Raw genomic sequence first — 19,228 nt, forward strand, 5'->3', positions numbered from 1 at the left:
CCCTCCCCGCCGGGGGCCAGCTCCCCTAGGGGCAGCTGCGAAGGGAACGAGCGTTGTACTCTCACAAGGAACCGCCATCCCCGCGGCGCCTTCGCTGAGGCAACGGACGACGACACAACCTCCCGCGCGGGTCCCGCGCACCATAGCCCCGCGCGCACTGCGCCTGCGCGGCCGCTCCGTGGGCGGGGCCGGCGAGCGGGCGGGGCCGGTTCTGCGCACGCGCGGAGCCGTTTGGCGGCGGGTTCGATTCAAACGGCGGCGGCGCGGGAGCAGCGGGCTCGGCCGCCATGGACGGGGAGCCCTCCCGCATCCCCGTGTACAGCGGGCCGCACCGCAGCGGGCCGCCCGCAGGTGCGTACGGGAGACCTTGCTCTGCCCTGCCGTGGGGCTGCGGGGGAAGCGGTGTCTGTAAGCGAGATCCAGTGCCGCCCTGGCCTGTGCTGCCCGTCGCGAAGCCCGATTACGGGCTTTATTCAAGTGTCTTGTCCGCATTTAAGGCTTCGGTGGACCCATTTTTCGGCAAGGGCGCCTCTCTGGGCAGGGCGGGTGTTGCTGGGCGCCACGGGCGGGTCCGCTGTGCCGAACAGCGGCCTGGGGGCGCAGACCCTCCCCTTCGGTCGGCCTCGCAACCACCGACCGCATCTCAGACGTGTGGGCGGGCCGGCTCGGCGTTAAAAACACGGGCTGTTCTGTATCGGTGGGAATTCCTGTGTTGCTCCAGTATAAATGTCCCTATGGGTAAGTCATTTGAAAAATGCTTAATTGGAGTGGGAAATAAAAACAAGCTTCCTGAGCCCACTCTGTGAACAAAGCTTTATATATTCAAACAGCTGTGGTTTAAAGCCACATAAACTTTACATGGAGAGCTAATTCTCTGCAGTGTTGCTTTAGAAGTGTATCTACTCCTACAAAGTGAATTGAAATATAAAGTTCTCTGAACGGAGAGTTTTGGGTGCACTGGGTTTTGCTTCCTGTACCGAGCAGCGTCGCTTGGATCCCTGTGCCGTTCTGCCTGCTTGACGTTGACTCCTTCTTTATTATCCTGCCTACATTACCACTTTCAAACTTTCTCTCATTAGTGCCAGCCTGGTAACTGTTTTAACGGTCTCTCCCACCTGAGCTGTCTGTGGTTTGGTCTTGGCCCTGTATCCTCAGTAAAGTGTGAAAACTGCCCTTAGCTGTCGCTACCTAGCGATGTTCTAGCAAGATATAACTGTGATTTATCTCCAATTGAAGGTTTAAGAGATCCGGTAGTTCTGTGTATTATGGCGATCTCTTGTAGACTCTGGTGTTTGCATTGTTGTCTTTTTCTTGCAGAAGTGCAACCGGCTTTTTCTTCAAAGAAACAATGTGTCAGCAAAACAGCAGATGTAGAGTTCAGCAAAGATCCCAACTTTAACTTTAGCTCAAACGCTCCAGCAGATGGTGTCTTCAAAGCCACAAACCAAGGGTAAAAGAGAGTAAAATATTGATGCATTTATCACTTGGCAAATGTCTTAAAGGTGGCTTAGCATTTTGCAGATTTTGTCAAACTAACAGGCTTGGTAACCTGCAAGAATGCAGTGATCTTTTGATAATTGTCTTTTACCTGTCTTTTAAGGTTGCCTAAATCTGCCAAGAAAGTGGAACCGCCCTCAAAGAAGATGGCTACAAGAGGAGGGTATGTTTCCTCCAGTTCCTGTTAGTTCCCTCTTGGAGGGTCGTGATGAGCTCTCACCCCTGTCCAGCCTTCTTGCCAAGTTTGCTGATTAAAGCTCTTGGTCAGAAACAAGAGCAAGTGCTTCCAAAAAGAGCATTTTTGTGAGAGTAAAAGAAAAGGTGTGTAATACTGATATTTTTGCCCCTAAATCTTGGATGTTTGGCTCTACAGAACTCTGAACAGATACAAACTAGAAGCAGAACTGAAGAGCAAGAATCAGCTGTTAGAAACAGCCAAACAACAGCTACATTCCAGACTAACAGGAGCACAGGTAAGGAAGGGGGTGGAAAAATAAATAAATCATGGACTAATTCTTATATTTTGGTCCCCACAAGGTCAGATCAAAGGATTGTCTTGCTTATGTTTCTTCACATGCTATTGCGTCCTATTGTGGCTTAGTCTCTTAGTGTCTTTGTGTTCTCCAAGTTTTTTTCCCAGTCTGCCCCGCACTGGGAAGATCAAACCTGGAGTATTGTGTCCAGTTCTGGGCTCCTGGTACAAGAGACCTGTGGACATACTGGAGAGAGAGTCCAACAAAAGGCTACCAAGATCATTAAGGGACTGGAGGAAAGGCTGAGAGAGCTGGGACTGTTCAGTGGATTCTGTTTCAAACAGATTTGAGTTTCCTGAGTCAAGTTCAGGTTCAAAATTGGCACCTCGTTATTCACCACCTCTAGCAGATCACTCTAGGACACAGCGCAATGTCTGTCACGTGCAAGAGGCCCTACTGGTACCTTTCAGCTGTAAAAACTCCCTTTATTTCCTAGTTCTCAACCAGTTACTAATCTGTGAGATGATCATTCCTCTTACCTCACAGCTTGATTTCTTTAAGAGCCTTTGAGACCTCCTAGGAGATGTTCAAAAAGCTCCTGACACTATCAGCCAGATCACCCTAATCCACATGTTTATTGATTCTCTTGAAGAACTGCATTCCACTTGTGAGGCTGATCAGCTTATCCCATTGCCTGGCAATGTCTGACCTGTGCAGGGAATAGTGCTGGGGCTTAAAGATTCTAAGACGCCCTGTTGTTCCCAATGTTTATATGCTCTTTGGTGCATCAAACTCTTGCATTATTGATATATATGAGAGAGCACAAGAAAAGATACACTAGAACTGCCTAGAAGGAATTTCTCTTTAGGATCGAGTGTTTCTAGTAGTTGCTGTGAGATGTGGATGTGATAAATGTATTAATCCTGTCCCGAAGCAGGAGTAAAGGTTGGCAGCAGACTCCTTTGCTGTGGTGGTAGAGCCAGAAGGGCAAGGTCTGATTCTCAGTGCTAGCGGAGCACTTGTTAAGCCATTAGCGTCACACTTGGTTACTGACTAATGAGAAGAAAATCTCCTTGGAAACTCGATTAACTTACGACCTGTGTTAATGACAGGGCATTATAAAGGATTTAAAGGAGGAGAATGAAGGCCTGGTACAAGAAGTTGAGAAACTGAAGAAATTTCAGGAGACTTGCATGGTGATTTTGGAGAGCAGAAACATTGATCCTGGTAAGGACCGTGCCCTTCGCGTGCCATTCTGGTACTCATTCTTCAGGACACTATTTTTTTCCCTGTTGTGACTGTGGTAAGACATGTGGATTCTCCTTCCTCATTACGGAAATACTGCTGTAACTCCAGGGCATATTTTTTTTCTAGCTTAAGAGAAAAAGCTGCTTCTGTAGTAGGTCCTGTCCTGGATAAACTTTGAAAATAATTTAGTCTGTCTTGCTGTAGAAAGTCACTTTGAAAAGCTGTTTGTTCTTACAAGCAAAGTTATCAGTATATTAGAGGTTCACTAATGCATCTCGTAAATTAGTTACAGGCAACAACATTTTGGAGGAGGAAGAAAAGACACAAGAATGCCAGAAGCAGACAACGGTAAGAAAGCTTTGAAATAGCACTGGGAGTTCCACGGGCTTTGAGAAGTCTGTGTGCTCTGCTGCCCTTTTCTACTGATGCTGTGCAAACAGCTGCTGAGAGTTGCATTTATTGGTATGATATCAAACTATTTTCCTTTTGGCTCTTCAGCTGTTAACTGGGAAGCTCATAGAAGAGTTGAGGCTATTTAATCAAACAGCTGCAAAAGAAAAGGAGGCGCTTCAGGTAAGACTGTGACTTTGTTTTGGACTTAACCAGGTAACGAGCACTTGGTGTTGGGTGAGATTCTGAAAGCCTTCAATATTGCTCCTTTTTTGTTGTATGTGCATTAAGGAAACTGTGTGTGTTACTCCCCTCCTGCACAGAGGGCTGGGACAATATTAAGTCTTGGTCATTTCCAATTGAATTGTACACGACTGAGCTTGAAACAAGGCAGGAGGTGAAGGTGCTGTTAATGAGTGACAGCTGCCAGGCTGGGCTGCACCAGTTCCAAAGCGGAGATGGAGGCAGTGCTGGAGACGAAGCGGTCTCTGCAAGCTCAAGCAGCTTCAACAATAGTCTATAGACTGACCAAAATCATAATTAAATTACAGTTCTACAATTCTTTGTAAGAAGTTTAAGAGCTAATTTATTAAATCGCTATTATATAAGACTTTCTAAGCTTAGGTCACAGATAAATTGCCATATTCCTCAAGGAACCGAGCTAAGACACCCCAGTCAGGCTAGACTAATCTTAGTTTAGCTGGTAAGACCCTGCTGAAGAGTTCAAATGCTTTAGCAGGAGCTGCTTTAGAACTTGTCTTTGCTGCTCAGTACTTTTCGTGTTTGACAAGTGTCATGGACAGACTTCCCTAAATGTCGTGTGCACCGACTTCTCCATGCAGGCAGCGATGGCCAAGTGGAAATCTGCGGAAGAAGAGAGGCAGCAGTCCCTGGAGAAGCACTCATCCTTCCAAGCGGAGATTAAGGAATGCTCAACAGTACTAGATGAGCTGGAGCAGCTCCTGGTGATGTGAGGCACAAGGACGGGACTCTTTGTCGTTTGTTTTTTTTTAAATCTTTGACTCCTACTTTGCAAACCTGGTTCTTATGTCTGGTGGTCTCACCAATGCGCGGGTCACCACTCTCTGGGGGGGCAGCACCAGGATGGATGGTAGGGGGAGCACAGCAAGGGCTGCCCACCCCTGTCAGGCACTTGTTGCTCGTCCCCACCTGCCGGGCCATGCCTGGGCCCCCCGCACCGGGGAACTTCCCTCGGTGGGGAACCCTCTGTAGTATTCCAAAAATCCCTGGTTTTAACCCATTAAATGTACTGGAAGGACGTGGACACTGTCATTTCTCCCTGCGGCGCTGCCCTCCGCCTCCCTCCTCCTCCCGGCCCCCCCGGCGGGGCGGGGCGCTCCCCGGGGCCGGGCCGCGCCTGCGCTCCGCTGCGGGCCCGGGGCAGCCATGGCGGCGGTGGCGCTGATCGGGCGGGCGGCGGGCGCGGGGCTGCGCGGAGCGCGGCGGCGGCAGGCGCTGGGGCTGCTGCGGCGGGGCTGCGCGGGGCTGCCGGTGGACGACACGGTGAACGGGCTGAGCGACGAGCAGCGGCAGGTACCGCGGGCCGGGGCTGCGCCGGCGGGCCGCGCTGCGGGGGCGGGCCCGGCCCTGGGGTGTGGCGGGTTGAAGGGTGGTGATTGGTCGCGGCTGTGGCGAGGCAGCCTATCCCCGGGCGCGCAGAGGGGGCGTGGCGTGGGCGATGGGTACGCGCCCGGTACACGTGTGCGCTGTTCCGAGCGGGAACCGGGAGCGGGAACCGGGAGCGGGAACCGGGAGCGGGAACCGGGAGCGGGAACCGGGAGCGGGAACCGGGCCCAGAGCAAAGGCAGTTCCAGCTTGCTCTGGGTTTTGCTCATGGGGGAAGGCGCCTCTGTACCGTGGAACGCCGCACGACGAACCATTTGCATGAACAAGTTCCACTGCGCTCGCGTTGGGCCTGTTTGATCAGAAATATGGTCGCCAAATAAACAAATGAGTCTCGTCAAATCCTCTCAAAAGAAGCGTTGCAGCTCTCCTAGCTTGTTCTCTTGCCCAAGGGGGGACCTAAAGCTTTAGGATAATGGTTCTTGGCTTTGCTGTTTTCTCCTGTGTTGAGCAGCAGTCCAGTGCTGGCCATCAGCACTCACTACCTGCTGCCCCAGGGTGTGGGGCAAGGGGGATCCTCAAAAGACTTGGTCCAGACAGGGTTCTGCCAATAAAACCCTTTTCCTTGGTGCCTCTCAGGTCTGGAGCTATAGCCTTACTTAAATTACGACGGTGCAAGCATACGGATATACAAAATAAACTTATTCTTGCTTCTTTCTTACTGCAGAATTATTCTTTGTCAGGCTTGTGTTTGTGGTTTATGGCCTTATCAGCCTGAATTAACTTGTTCTACATTCAGCAGGTGTAAAAGGAGGAGAATATTCTCGTAGTTCCTATCTGTCTGGTGCAACAGCTAAAAATGAGACCAGAAATAGATCTTCAGCAATGGTAGTTAACTGTGAATTAAGAGCACTGTAAGTGTTACCAGCTGGCTTAGGCTGGGAGGGATGCCTGTCCGAGTCCATCCCTCCGTCTCTCATTGATTCAGATTATTTGTTGTTGTTATGGTTTTAAGTTTTGGGTTTTTGGTGGGGTTTTTTTGTGTAATGTTTGTTTTTTGTTTTTGTTTTTAAGCTTTATGGTCAAGAATATGTATATAAGTAGGTTTTCAGCTTTTTAGATGCAGAAAAATATTTTGAGGTTTTTAATGCTTAGATCAACAAGCGTACACAACTTTTTGGAATTCTGCCTCTGTAGAAAATAGTAGGATAGCCAATGTACTTCCAGTTTGATGCGCCAACACATTCAATTAGTAGGCACGTTTATTACAGGCATCTGCATATAATTAAATGAAACTCTAAGCAGCTACTGGACAGGGATAATCCATTATAAGCCCTGTTCATCAGCTTTCAAAGTTTCCTGACCAAAGCCATCCCCTGAAACCCTGGTGCAGGCAGTAGTTGCGTAACATTATCTCATTTTGGGGGAGGATTGTTAAGGTAAAATGCTGAGAGGAACTTAAGTACATCAGGATTTTCTCTTTGAAAGACTAAAGGGTCTTTCATGTGGTCTTACCACCAGTAACCTGAAACATCGGTTCCCTTCTCATCTTGGGATCCTGGCGTCGCCTGGCAGATGCTAGAGAAGAGGATGGCGATGTATTGATGAGATGTGATGTATGTGTTTCTCCTCGTGTCTTTTCCCAGCTTAGGCAGACCATGACGAAGTTCTGTCAAGAGCATTTGGCTCCGAAGGCCCAACAGATTGACCAGGAAAATGAATTCAAAGGCATGCGGGTAAGTATTTCATGTGTGCGTTTCAAACAGGTGGTGCTGACAGCCTGTCTGTACTTTGATCTGTACGTTCATCCAGACAAAGGGTCCCAGTCCACAGCACAGGAACAGATGCATTAACTTTTCAAACTTGAAAGCCATAGAGGAAACAATTTTTTGATTTCCTGTTTCGTCTTTTGTGAACAACTTTGAGCAGCCTGGGGCAGAACCCAGCCAGCATCCACCTGGGAAAGAAAGATCGATAACGGTCGTGTTTGGATCCTCATCATGATATTTGTGCCTCGCTCTGTTCAGACTCCTCCTCTAATATGTGCTTTGTATTCTTTGTAGGACCCTTGCTTGGGCATCTGAGTTTCCTCTCAAATTTGTTGTGGATGTATTGTGTGCAAATGCTGAAATGTAGAGTTTGACTGTTGAACTGAAACTTGACTTCCTAAAACCCCAACAAATTCTGTGCCAGGGGGTGGCTGGATTGATGAAAACGAGAGATCTAGCTATTGCTTTTCATAAGCTCCACAAGACTTAAAAGCCTGGAACATCTGCTGGGGCTTCCCGGAGCTCTGATGTTGACATTTCCAGGGATATATGCACGGCTTTGAAGTTCGGTATATGAATGTAGTCTGGCACACCAGATGTCATCCAGAGCGGTGGAACAGTACTTTTTGAAGTCTCTGGAGACAATTCACTGATAATTCTCATCGCTGGCGCTGGGGCCGGCAGCTCCGTGCCTCCCATGCTGTGGCTGTCACTGGAGTGGCGGCATTGCCAGAGTGACCAGTCTGGGGGTGACAGGCACGTGGAGGGGTCCAGCGGGTGAGCTTTGCAGCCGAGGTGTCCGGCTCTGCAGAACTAGCGTCTGGTGTCCTGGTGGTCAGGAAAACCTCGAGGTTATGTGCTTGAGGGACCCTTGTGGATTCAGCTCCATTAGCTTCAGGAGCCCAAAGTGCTCACGAATTCCCCGTTGTGGTCACCTTTTAAAACCTCTCTAGTCCCGCCTGCGGGTGGGCAGCACCTCTGCCCCAGCTCAAACCTTCCCCTTCAGCCTCTCCCAAGGAGGCCTCAGCTTTACTTACCAGTTTGCTTTACTAGAAGAGTTAAATTGCCAGCTAATGGCAACTCTTCTAAGTGTTTCCAGGGTTTCAGACATGAATACCCTCCACTAAATCCACTATCTGCAGCAGCCGCAGGCTGGCAGGCTACACCGTGCTGCCAAAGCACAGTGGCAAGAGTGCATGAGGTAAAATACAAGCATCAATTTAAGTCATAACACCCTATATTATTTTTAGCAAGAGATAGTATATGAAAGCCTAGAAATGCAGTTTTTAAATTAATGGGAGGTTTTAATTCAACAAAATTCTCCTTAAGCTGGGCAACGAGTTAAATCTCACGACCTGTACTTCCAGAATGACATTTAGGCGTTGTGAATTTTCACTGAATGCAATGGACTGCTCCCATGTGTGTCATAACTAACGTCCGTTAGTCTGTCTGGGTTCTTAGTCCAAAGGGTGGAGCTGCTGCAGGAGGAGCAGGTATTGGTGTGTTTATCTCGGAGATGGCACAAGAATGAGGTAAATTGGTGTGTCTGCTGAGCCACCTGGGAAAACTCCTTGTGCTGATGGCCCGAGTGCAACCTGGAATGATTCCTTGTTCTGTGCTTGCAGGAGTTCTGGAAGAAGCTGGGGGACCTGGGAGTTCTGGGGATCACAGCTCCCGGTAAGTCTGTTCCCTTCTGCTGGGTGACCCTTCAGTCCGCAGAGGCTCGGCTGGAACTCGCCGGCGCGGGGCAGCCTTGCCTGTGCTGGGACACCCATTTGGCCAGAAGCTCCTAGCCTCCTATTTTTTAAAAACCCTTTGGCAACATTTTTATTCCTCGCTGAATCTGAATCCTCTTCCCTCGTTAGGACGATAACAAAATGGCTTTTACACTTTAAAAGTGCTGTTCAGAAATGGTTTCTCCAGATATAACGTGTGCAACTCAGACGTGTTTGCGCTTACGGAGCGTTTGCTGCAGGTTTTGAAGAAAGGGAGCTAGAGATAAAAGTATCCTAGAACAAACATCCATCTCTAATAGAAGTTAGAGTATAAAACAATGCTGTGAAAAGCTGTGATAACGAATGGAGAGCTGACCACATCCAACCAGTCAGAAGAAAATCAGGGTAAATCTTATTCAGCCTTGTCCAGGTTGGTTGAAAAGTGTTTTGATTAATGTTGTAGATGACTGAGGCTGCTGTGGTCATGCTGAATGCACTAACGCAGTGTAATGAGCAGAAGCCCTTAGTGCAGAAAAGCGGCCAATGGGGCCTTTATTTCCCATCGTAAAGTCTGTGTTTCTAGATGTGCGTCTGCAAAGGCTTCTGCAGAAGCAAGCTGAATAGCAATGCGTTGAAATAATGCCTCTGCGGTCCTTTCAGTGGCGCTGAGGCTGCTTGAAAGAGTCTCTAGTCCTGCTTTCTTTCTCTTTACTCTTCCCAATTTACTGCTGCTCCTGTTTTTTCTCACTCTTACCTTCTTTCTTCTTTGATGTTGTGCCTGAGGCTTACAGCAGTTTCCCACACTATAAATAAGCCATCCCCTCATGAGTCCTGTCCTTTTGGATTTCCTCAAAGATTTACCTCTAAAACCCTCCTGTGCCCGGCATTTTTTGCCTGATTTTTGATTGTATAGCTACGTGCAGTTTCTTTGCTGGCGTCGGTTTTGTTGGAGGAGGTGGAGACCGGGACTTAGGATGTGAAGATAATGGGAAATCTTACGAGGGCACATGCTCAGTTGAGTGGCATGTTTGGGCACCAGTGCATCAAGTCTAGTAAGGGAGCATTTTAAATAACAGTGCTTTTTGTTTTCTTCTTAAAAAGAAGAAAACTATGTTGGTTTGATGTAATTTTCTCTTTATTTTATAAAGAGCTAAGTTAAGAAATGCAAATAGGTAGATATATATAGATATATATGTATATGGATGTATTTATGTTTGCTGTCAGCTGCTCAAGGCCATTATGCATTTCTCAGCCTTCTCTTTTTTCCTGGCCTTCCGTCTTTTCCCTGGTTTCAGGCCCAGCTCCGTGTGCCGAGCTGGATTGCCGGTTATGATCCTCATGCTGCTCTGTTGAGGCTGCACGTAAGGGTGGCTCACAAGGACTCACTGTTGTGCAAGTGCCGGTAGCATGTTTTAGATGCATCCTTGTGCATCTTACATGGGTAAAACTATGCTGGACAAGTAAATAATTTATTTTTACGAAGAAATTAATAACGATGTGTGATACACTCCGTGGTGGTTCACGTGGGGTTCCTCTTCTCTTTCCAGTGGAGTACGGTGGATCTGCTTTGGGGTACCTGGACCACGTGCTGGTGATGGAGGAGATCTCCCGCGTGTCGGCGGCTGTCGGGCTCAGTTACGGGGCCCACTCGAACCTTTGTATCAACCAGCTCGTGCGGAACGGCAACGAAGCCCAGAAAAACAAGTACTTGCCCAAGGTGGGGAAGCTGGAAAGCGTTCGGGTTTCGGCTGCAGGCAGGCTCAGTGTCTTCCGCAGTGCGGACCATTTTAAGCCAGTTTCAGTGAGCCAGCCTTTGGGAAATACTGTACTTCCCAAACTTGCCTTTCTCTACCTTGTTAATTTTTGTCCTGTTAATCCATATTGAGCTCAGCCCGTGCCAAAGCCCCAGTCTGCAGACAGCATAGTCCCGCTCTCTGGAACAGTGTTACTAAATGGGGCTTTGAGGTGGCCCTGGGTGATATTGTTCCAACTTCCCAAATTGTTTTGAGGTTTCTGGATGGAAGTGACCACTTTCCTATTTTATATTCCTCATTGCTCGCTGCCCAGATGCTGGGTTTGCCTGTGCCAATTAACTACGTGTGGAACTTCCTCATCATCTGGGACATTGATGTTTGTGACTCCAAAGCAATTAAACAGATTTTGGTGTTTAAATGCATGGAAAAACTTAACTAGTACGTTGAATCCCAGCTGCTGAAATTATCAGCAAAATTATCAGCGCAGGAAACTTGATTTAAAGCGCATGCAAAGCCCGGTGTCCCTTCCTCAAAGCATTGTGCAACCCTGCTGATACGTAACCCTGAGTTGTCCTTGTTGCTGCTCAGGTGTATTTTAATGCCCCCGTTTGCTGCCTTTCAATGAGATGTGCAACCACTTCAGTTCTTACTTGTCTTGGCTCAAGACAGACTCCTTAACGGTGCTTCAATAGTTTTGAGCAGATCACGAAGGCTTCTGTAGAAATGCACCGATGGATCGAGTTGGTTGAACATCTCTCTTAAACATTGAAGCTGTTTTTTTTAAAAAAGGAGGAGAAGACAGATAAAAGGACACAGGGAGGGGGAAAAAGGGCAGGACGAGGGAGCGGGGCAGAGGAGGCCAGGGCTGCGGCAGGGCCTGGCGCGAGCAGGCGCGGAGGGTGTGCAGCGGCCAGGGCAGCGCGGGCCTGGGGAGCCGCGCTGTGGGAGCACTGCTGAGCGCTTCGCCATCCCTTTTCACCCCCTCGCTGCCCTGCTCTCCCTCCCTTTCTTAGGTTGGTATTTTCTTGCAGCTAACCAGCGGGGAGCACATTGGAGCCTTAGCAATGAGCGAACCCAATGCAGGATCTGATGTTGTGTCCATGAAGCTGAAAGCAGATAAGAAAGGTAAAGCCTGTCACGTGCTGCCTGGCCAGACAGCCGACGTAAACACCGTCTCCTGTAAGTCCAGACTAAGGTCCTCAACGCCACTGCGACACGGTGCTAAGTCTTGGCTGTACCAGGCCACGTTTGCAGGCTTGTGCTGCCCCCCAGGAGACTGAACGTGTGATAAACCAGGTAGTGGAAACTTGAGGTGGACAGTTGAAGGTCTAGAAGTGAACTGACGGTGGTGGTGGAGGCCGGTGGTGTTATGGAACCAGTGCCACGTGCCTTAGTTTGTCTGGTGTTTGTTAAACTGTCTCTGGACTCCAGAAATGAAGGAAATGAGTTTTCTTAAACTTGGGAAGGACTTGTGCACGCTGTTTGCGGGGGTCTTAGAGAACTTTCGTGGAGATAAATGGCATGAGGGTGTAGGTGATGGTCTGTTGTGAGCTGACAGGTTGCTGCTCTTTGCTTCCAGGAGACTACTTCGTTTTGAATGGGAACAAATTTTGGATCACCAACGGGCCAGATGCAGATGTTCTCATCGTTTATGCTAAAACCGATATTAATGCTGTTCCAGCCTCCCGAGGCATAACTGCCTTCATCGTGGAGAGGGTAGGTTGAAGCTACTGTTCAGTAATTCCCACATGCTTATTGTGGTGGGGCTTTCAAAGCTGATTCTTTAACCCAAAGTGCCTCATTGAGAAGCCAGCTAGTTTTCTTTCTAGAACTGTCAGCCGCTTGCTGAAGGACAAACCCTGCCCCGGTGACGTGGTGAGCTGCGCTGGCAGCTGGGCACACCTGGATTGTGGCACCCAGGCGTGTAACCAGTCTTTAGGGCTAGAAATATAGAGAGAACAGACGAGATTCTAATAGAAAAGGGCTTGCTTGTGGCCAAAAATAGTCAGATATATTGGCAGCCTTGTAAATGTGTCCTATTATCCCATTATCTAACTTTATGGGGTCTTTTTTAAGGTGAGACATGAAAGACGTTTAGTGATTTAATTTAGTCTGTCAGAACTGAGATGTGACGTGTTGTCACTGTCTGGACCCTGCAGGGAATGCCGGGTTTCAGCACCGCCCAGAAGCTGGACAAGCTGGGAATGCGAGGGTCGAACACCTCTGAGCTCATCTTCCAAGACTGCAAGATCCCCGGTGAGCTGGGTTCGGGTGGCGGCAGCGTGCACCTGCTGGTTTCCTCTCTTGTTGGTCAGATGAATTGGATCGCTAGCTAGATGCGTGTTCCGCTGTGGGCTGGAGGGCTCTGCGGGTGGTTGTGTGCTCCCTGGCGGCCTCGCAGCGGAGCTGGTGGAGCTGAGCAGTGCAGCGCTGGGTTCTGCGAGGGCACGGCCCGTGTCGGGTCGCTCCCGTGTCGCCCTCGTGGACCTGACTCCTCAGTGCTGCTGCGGGCCTGCCCGAGCCTTCTGAAAATCTCGTTCATTGCCGTTAGAGCTCCCCATCTGCAAAGTCACTGGAGACTATCCAACAGGCTTTTGGGTTGCCTGTGACATTTCTGAGTTCTTTTGGGGCCAGGGCCTGAAAAGGGACATCCTTTCCCCCGGCAGGCAGCGCAGCAGGGGCCGCTGTAATGGCCGCTTTTGTTACTCCAGTGGCTGCTGTTGCAGATAGAAAATTCACAGACACTATATAGCAAGTGGAGGAGATACCTTATCTGAGCTCATTAAAATCCTAATTGCAGATCTGCAGAACAAGTAACTCTCCTGCTCCACCAAAAGCTGCTTTGCAGCGAGCAGAAGAGTTTCAGCTGCAGTCTGACATTTCTGACTTTACTGGATCCTTCCACTCTGAAATCAGAAAGGGCTGTGCCCGAGTCAGCAGATCATCTCCTGGGCAATCGTCTGTACAGAGCAGCGTGTTCTTATGGTAACGGGATTTCCATTTGCCGATAACTCGGAGGAGCACATCGCTGCGCTGTTCAAAGTTAACACACTTTGCACTCCGGCCATTAATGCTGCCTCTGATCTTCGGCCGTGGAAGCGGAGCCAGTGTGATGCCATTTGAGCTGTTTGCAGGATCCTGCTCTCAGGCCGAGCTGTCCTCCAGCACTGCATCCCATCTGCCTTAAAGCGCGTGTTTCACCGGCAGCCACGCTCCGCTGATGTGCTGGTGTTTTTCTCGTAGTAAGTGTTGTCGGTGGATTCGTTCGTGGACATTTATGGCAAAAGCTGGTTCAGAGCCCCCATTTTTTAATTTGCAGGTCTGCGCCCCGTGTGCAGCCCACAGGTGTGTCCTCCGCTCACCGCACACCTGCATGGACAGGAACATGTTCAGGCTATTCAGAGCTTTTTTAGCTAGGAGATGCCATTACTTGTGAGCAACTTTTTCACTTCATTATTACTGATGCTGATATTTGTGTTCTTCAAAGTAACGTTTACTATTAGTATTCTGGTCTGTGGGGCCTTTGAGCCTTTTCTGAGAGCCGTGCTTCACTCTTCTTCCTCTTCCTCGCTCCAATATCGTGGTGAAGGCCCTGCAGAGGCTGCAGTTCTCCATACACTCCATCAACGTGCTCTTCACTAAGCAAGAGACAATGTGCTCCATGAGCTTCTGCCACTGAAACGCAGACTGTTTATTTCAGGAGTCTATCTGCACGTGTCCACAAGTGCTGTCTCATTTTCACTTTGTGTATCACGCCTCTCAGATCTCTCGTGATCAAAGCCTGAAGTGGATGTTATTTCTCCTGCGTGGTGTGATCAGCCGTTGATCTCTGTCTATCCACAAAGCACAGCTGTTAGGCTTTAACTTCTCTCCTGGTTGTAAGAATACAGCCTTGCTGCGATGAGCCTTCTGTTCCTGCTTCTCCTTTTATACGCGTTAGCATCAGTGCGTGCTTTAGATTGTCCCAAAGCAAAAGGGTTTCCTGAGGTTTATTTCTCAGCCCATTATCTGATGTGCCTATTTTCCTGTTCCATTTTCACAGAAATAATGCTTGTCTTTCAAAACGTTTATTTATAACAGCTACCTTATTCTGTTGAGCCCCCCTTGCAGAAGGGGGATCATGACTGTTGACGTTCTCTAGTCTTCAAGGACCGACGTACCTCCCTCCAACCTGTGATAAGCGGTGAGCTCAGACTGCTTGTCTGTGAGAGCTCTGGGTCCGGTGCCGGGAGTGCTCGGAGAGGTGACCCAAGGGGATCAGACCAGGATTTACATCCATTTTGAACACACACATTGGATGATAACGCTGGCAGTTTGGGTTAGATACAAACTGATGGGGTGCTGGAGGGGGCTCCCAGTTTGTCCTCCCAGGCTGTTAAGTCTCTGATGCTTGTTGGTACGAAAACTGAGCTGGAGGATCTCTGGAGTGCACCTCACGCTTCCGAAAACAGACGAGAACATAGCGGTGATTCTAGATGCACTTTATAACCCTTTGCTGCCTTTTCCTTTTTGGCCTTGGTTGGCTTGAAAAGCCATTTGAGTGGGAGGGAGCGTAAGTATCAAAACTCAGAGCCTGGCAGCTGGTCCTGAATGGTTGAGGGACCGAAAAGAAAGGGGAACGAGACTGAAAGTTTGAACGCTGTCCCCTGTGAGCACAGGCCCTTGGACAACAGCTCATCTGAGCTTTGCACACAACTGAATCGCTTTACTTTGCCTGTTGCAGCTGAAAATGTCTTGGGGACGGTGAGCAAAGGAGTCTACGTCCTGATGAGCGGACTGGACCTGGAGAGACTGGTGCTGTCTGGCGGGCCGCTGGGGTAAGGGATCGTCGGCTTGTAGATGGCAAGGCCAGAAGGATCCTTCGGGATCACCTATCCCGGTGGGTCTCCAGCTGGGGCTGCAGCTCTCTGCTGGGTGCATCTTGGACGGAGAACGGAGATATTGGGGCAGAGAAGAGGAAAGCCAGGCTGGAGGAGGTGGCTGGGGCAGAGCTGTGATGGAGGCAGGAGCAGGACACCCCGCGGCTGCTGGTGCTCGGGACACCCCGTGCTCGGGACACCCCGCGGCTGCCGGTGCTCAGGACACCCCGTGCTCGGGACACCCCGCGGCTGCCGGTGCGTAGCTGCTCTGCTGGGCTGTGGCCGGGGGTCTCAGCCCGGCTCTCCCAGCAGCCAGGGCTTGCTCTGCCTCTGCTCGCCGCCTCCTTTTGCTCTCCTTGCGTCTCTGCTCCTCATATATATTTTTTTCTGTTTGAAAGCATCTGTACGTGCCCTCTGAGGGGCAAGGGGTAGAAGAAGCAATGCCAGAAAGAAAGATTGCTAATCTCTGCGTCCCAGTGTAGCGCAGGCCACAGGCTCTCCAGAGCATGCTTTTGAAAATGCTGGTCTTGATGCAAACATTTCTAGGGATGGTAAATCTTCCTTGGTCCTCATTTGCATGTTTGCATATGCCTTACTTCAGGAATAAGCAGTTCCTCGTTTGTGCTACTGATCCCTTAAAGTCTAAAACGCCATCCAGACTGGCACACAGAAGGACCACTGGACTGGATGAAGGGTTTATTCTTCATTTATTCAGTCCTTAAGCTCCCCAGTGACTATTTTTACCCTACCGTCCTCTTGCCCTCCCACGCAGTCTCTCTGTGCTAAGCCTCCTGTGGAAAGACCATCTTCCACAAAGCAGAGGGAGGATTTTTCACCCTTATTCGTGCCTACGCCTTTTTATGGTATTGGCTCCTGGAGTCGTCCTCTGGAGGTGCAAGGCAGCGCAGACTGTTCTAGGAAAGCTCCTCAGCCTTTCTCCTCCATCCCCTGAATTAAGCGGGTGAGGCCTTACTAGAGAACGTCCCCAATGAGCGAGATGTGGAGCGCTGGGGAGAGACCGGGACATGTGGATTTTGTTCTTAGCGTTGTTTGCGTGGAGCTGTGGGAAGACAGCAGCATATCATTTTAGGTATGAGAGCCTTTTTATTATTTGTCTGTTACTTGTTCTGTTGTCTTCCTTTTTCCTCCATATCTCTACTTTTCTTAGAATCATGCAAGCTGTTCTTGACCACGCAATTCCATACCTACATGTAAGAGAAGCATTTGGACAGAAAATTGGCCACTTCCAGGTGAGGCAGAAAAGGAATTAGTTTTGTCCTCTTGCTCGTTTTCTTTAAAAACGAGAAGACAAGGAGCTGTGTGGTGGGAGGTCTTGGTGTGGAGTTTGTGCTGGGGCTGCGGGATGTGGTGATGTGCGAGAAGGCGAGAGGTCTCGCTGTCGGTGGGTGACACGTTACTGCTGGCTGTGACACCTGTGAGCTGGCGGGACCTCCAGCTGAGCGCGTCTTCTCATTTGCCTGGTTTCTGTGGGGCAGCCTGGGGAGCGGATGATCTCCAGTGCTAGCGCAGAAAATAATCTTCCCCTCTGGCGTTACTGTGTCTCCTGCGGCTCGCAGCTCATGCAGGGCAAGATGGCGGATATGTACACGCGGCTGATGGCGTGCCGCCAGTACGTCTACAACGTGGCGAAGGCCTGCGACCAGGGGCATTTCAACGCGAAGGTGAGCTCGCGGCCGCCGGGCGTCTCCTCTCTTTGCTCCCAGGTCGGGAGCAGGGGGGAGGTCTGGGGTTTGGTTCTGGGGGTTCAAATGACTCCCTCACAGCACTAAGTGCTTTTGTTTTTTCTTTTCCACCCTAATGGAAAAGCCAGTCAGGTTCTACAAGGCAACCGATTTAGCAGGATCTGTAGGTGTTTATTAGAAGCCAGAACACAAAGCCCTGGCTGTTGCAGGGGCTGTAGCGTCTTTTGGAGGTGTCATCTCCACAACTGGCACTGTCACCTCTCCCGAAGAGGGGGACGGAGTGTTTAGCAGTTGGAGCACAGAGCCCCGCATCCCAAACCAGATCACATTGGTCTCCTGTGGATATGATGTGTGTTTGTGAGCGACACCAGCTCCCCTGCTGCACGGGGTTTCTTCTCTTTCTGTCTTCACGTGGCCTTTACAGACCTGACACAAGTGCTCTGTGGTGACAGAAAGGCTGCTGCGCTCCTTCCTTGCTGGGAGTGGATGTGCTGCCTTTGTGATCAGGTAGTTCAGGCTTGTTAGCACACGTCTGTACAGTAATGGAAAGGTCAGAGCAAGGCAGAGATGGGAGACGGGCAGGTGACACCTTTGCTGACTGCCACCGTTGTGACTCTGCTTTAGGACTGCGCCGGAGTGATCCTCTATTCGGCAGAGTCGGCTACGCAGGTGGCTCTGGATGGGATCCAGTGTCTGGGTGAGTCACGGGCAGGGCTGTTTGTGGGACTGATTGCTGGGGAGAGCCAAGCGCGGTGCGAGGGCGACGCGCCCTCCCGCCCACCCTGACACCAGGGACATGCCCCGGACTCCTTTCTGTTGCAGGTGGGAACGGTTACATCAACGAGTACCCCATGGGGCGGTTCCTGCGGGATGCCAAGCTCTACGAGATCGGCGCCGGCACCAGCGAGGTGCGCAGGCTTGTCATCGGCAGGGCGTTTAACGCCACTTTTAAGTAACGTCCACCCGCGGAGAGGCGGCTCCCTGACCACCGCGAGGCCTTGGACCAGAGAGGCTGCAACGCACAACTCTCTCTTTTCTTTATCTTCCTGCTTTTGAACCTGGGATCATCACCTGCGGCCCCTGTTCTGCCTGCTCTGTGAACAGATGCTGCTGGGCTGGGCTCCGACAGAGAGAATCCGCTGGTGGCATGGCAAGCAGAGGGTTTTTTCTCTTCTCATGACCATGCTCGTGATCATCCTGTTCACAAGCCATCCCGATGCTCAGCGTCACAGGGCTGAGGTTCAGCAGGGGATGAGCTGCCACCGGAGCAGGCTGCTGGGATGTACGCCTGAAACAAGAGCACAGAAAGTCACCCCCCCAAAAAAATGGACAATGAGGGAACAATTTTGTTCTTTAAAAAAAACCACCTGAGTGCCATTAAACAGCATTTAGCATAGTACCGCCGGAAGGTGACATTTCCCCGGGTGCCCTTCTGGTGGGATGAATAACTTCCATTTCGGGAACTCGACACCAGCCCCGTCGTGGGGGCGGCTGTGAGGAGCGCTCGGCATCCTGGCTGCGCACGCAGTGCTTTAGGTGGTGATTCCCAAAGCCTCGTTAAAATGCCACATCTGTTTCTCCGCATCCTTCCTTTCCCATTCCCGCTGCTTCTCGGGGTTTTTCAGCGCAGCGCCGGTCTCGCCGTGCTGATGGATGCCCCCCGCTGCGGCATTCAGCCCCAGGGGTCGCCATCCGTCACTCCGCAAACACTTGAAGTGTCAGACCCGCATTGTGACACCCGTGAATGAAGCAGGCGGGAGGAGGTTGACTTTTGAGGTTGGGGTTACTTGTTTTTCTGCTGAAGGTTGTTCTTTTGGCGAGAGCACGTACTCGCGCTCCACCTCCGCTCGGCTGAGAAGCCAGGGCGAGCGCGGCGGGATTCGCGGGTGTTTTCGGTGCATATTATGTGCAGCACATGGAAGTTTTGACCTAGCCTTGTTAAAGAAAATTGCAGAGTAGACTTGCCAGCCTTAAAGAGTGAATTGCAAAGACAAATTGGACATTGTAAATATGACAGAACAATTAATTAAACAGTTGCCATGTAGTCAACCTCCCAGCAGTTTTAACAAAACTGAGATTAAAGCTTTGTGTGTTTTGTTGTAGGTGATATCTGCCCATACTAGGTGACAGTAGACTAATATGGAATTTCAAAAAGCCACAGATTGAAGAAAATTTCACCTTGAATTGCCAGGTTGATCACCAAGTGCTTCTATAAAAAGGTTGTAAAACATCTAAA

General features: G+C 50.1%; 2 protein-coding genes across 6 annotated transcripts; both read left to right on the forward strand.

The window, feature by feature from the left end:
* The first annotated feature begins 185 nt into the window (after positions 1-185).
* On the forward strand, positions 186-4,887 carry KNSTRN (kinetochore localized astrin (SPAG5) binding protein). 2 transcript variants are annotated; one of them, XM_021297743.2, is made up of 8 exons: positions 186-351; positions 1,318-1,450; positions 1,601-1,660; positions 1,871-1,970; positions 3,083-3,197; positions 3,505-3,566; positions 3,717-3,791; positions 4,451-4,887. In XM_021297743.2, exons 1-8 carry the CDS (start codon positions 288-290, stop codon positions 4,580-4,582), a joined length of 741 nt encoding a protein of 246 aa, XP_021153418.2. In that variant the 5' UTR covers positions 186-287; the 3' UTR covers positions 4,583-4,887. The 2 variants fall into 2 exon arrangements, with proteins under 2 accessions (XP_021153418.2, XP_064921732.1); XM_065065660.1 differs by having other exon boundaries at positions 271-738.
* Positions 4,888-4,982: 95 nt separating this feature from the next.
* IVD (isovaleryl-CoA dehydrogenase) lies at positions 4,983-19,228 on the forward strand. Of its 4 annotated transcripts, none has more exons than XM_065065656.1 (12): positions 4,983-5,162; positions 6,839-6,943; positions 8,587-8,638; positions 10,224-10,393; positions 11,462-11,555; positions 12,010-12,146; positions 12,590-12,686; positions 15,154-15,247; positions 16,458-16,539; positions 16,786-16,971; positions 17,617-17,689; positions 17,815-19,228. In XM_065065656.1, exons 1-12 carry the CDS (start codon positions 5,016-5,018, stop codon positions 17,946-17,948), a joined length of 1,371 nt encoding a protein of 456 aa, XP_064921728.1. In that variant the 5' UTR covers positions 4,983-5,015; the 3' UTR covers positions 17,949-19,228. The 4 variants fall into 4 exon arrangements, with proteins under 4 accessions (XP_064921728.1, XP_064921730.1, XP_064921729.1 ...); XM_065065658.1 differs by having other exon boundaries at positions 4,985-5,162; positions 16,867-16,971; XM_065065657.1 differs by having other exon boundaries at positions 4,985-5,162; positions 6,839-6,928.

The sequence above is a fragment of the Columba livia genome, chromosome 5 (genome assembly GCF_036013475.1).
Source record: "Columba livia isolate bColLiv1 breed racing homer chromosome 5, bColLiv1.pat.W.v2, whole genome shotgun sequence".
In the NCBI taxonomy this organism is placed as follows: domain Eukaryota; kingdom Metazoa; phylum Chordata; class Aves; order Columbiformes; family Columbidae; genus Columba; species Columba livia.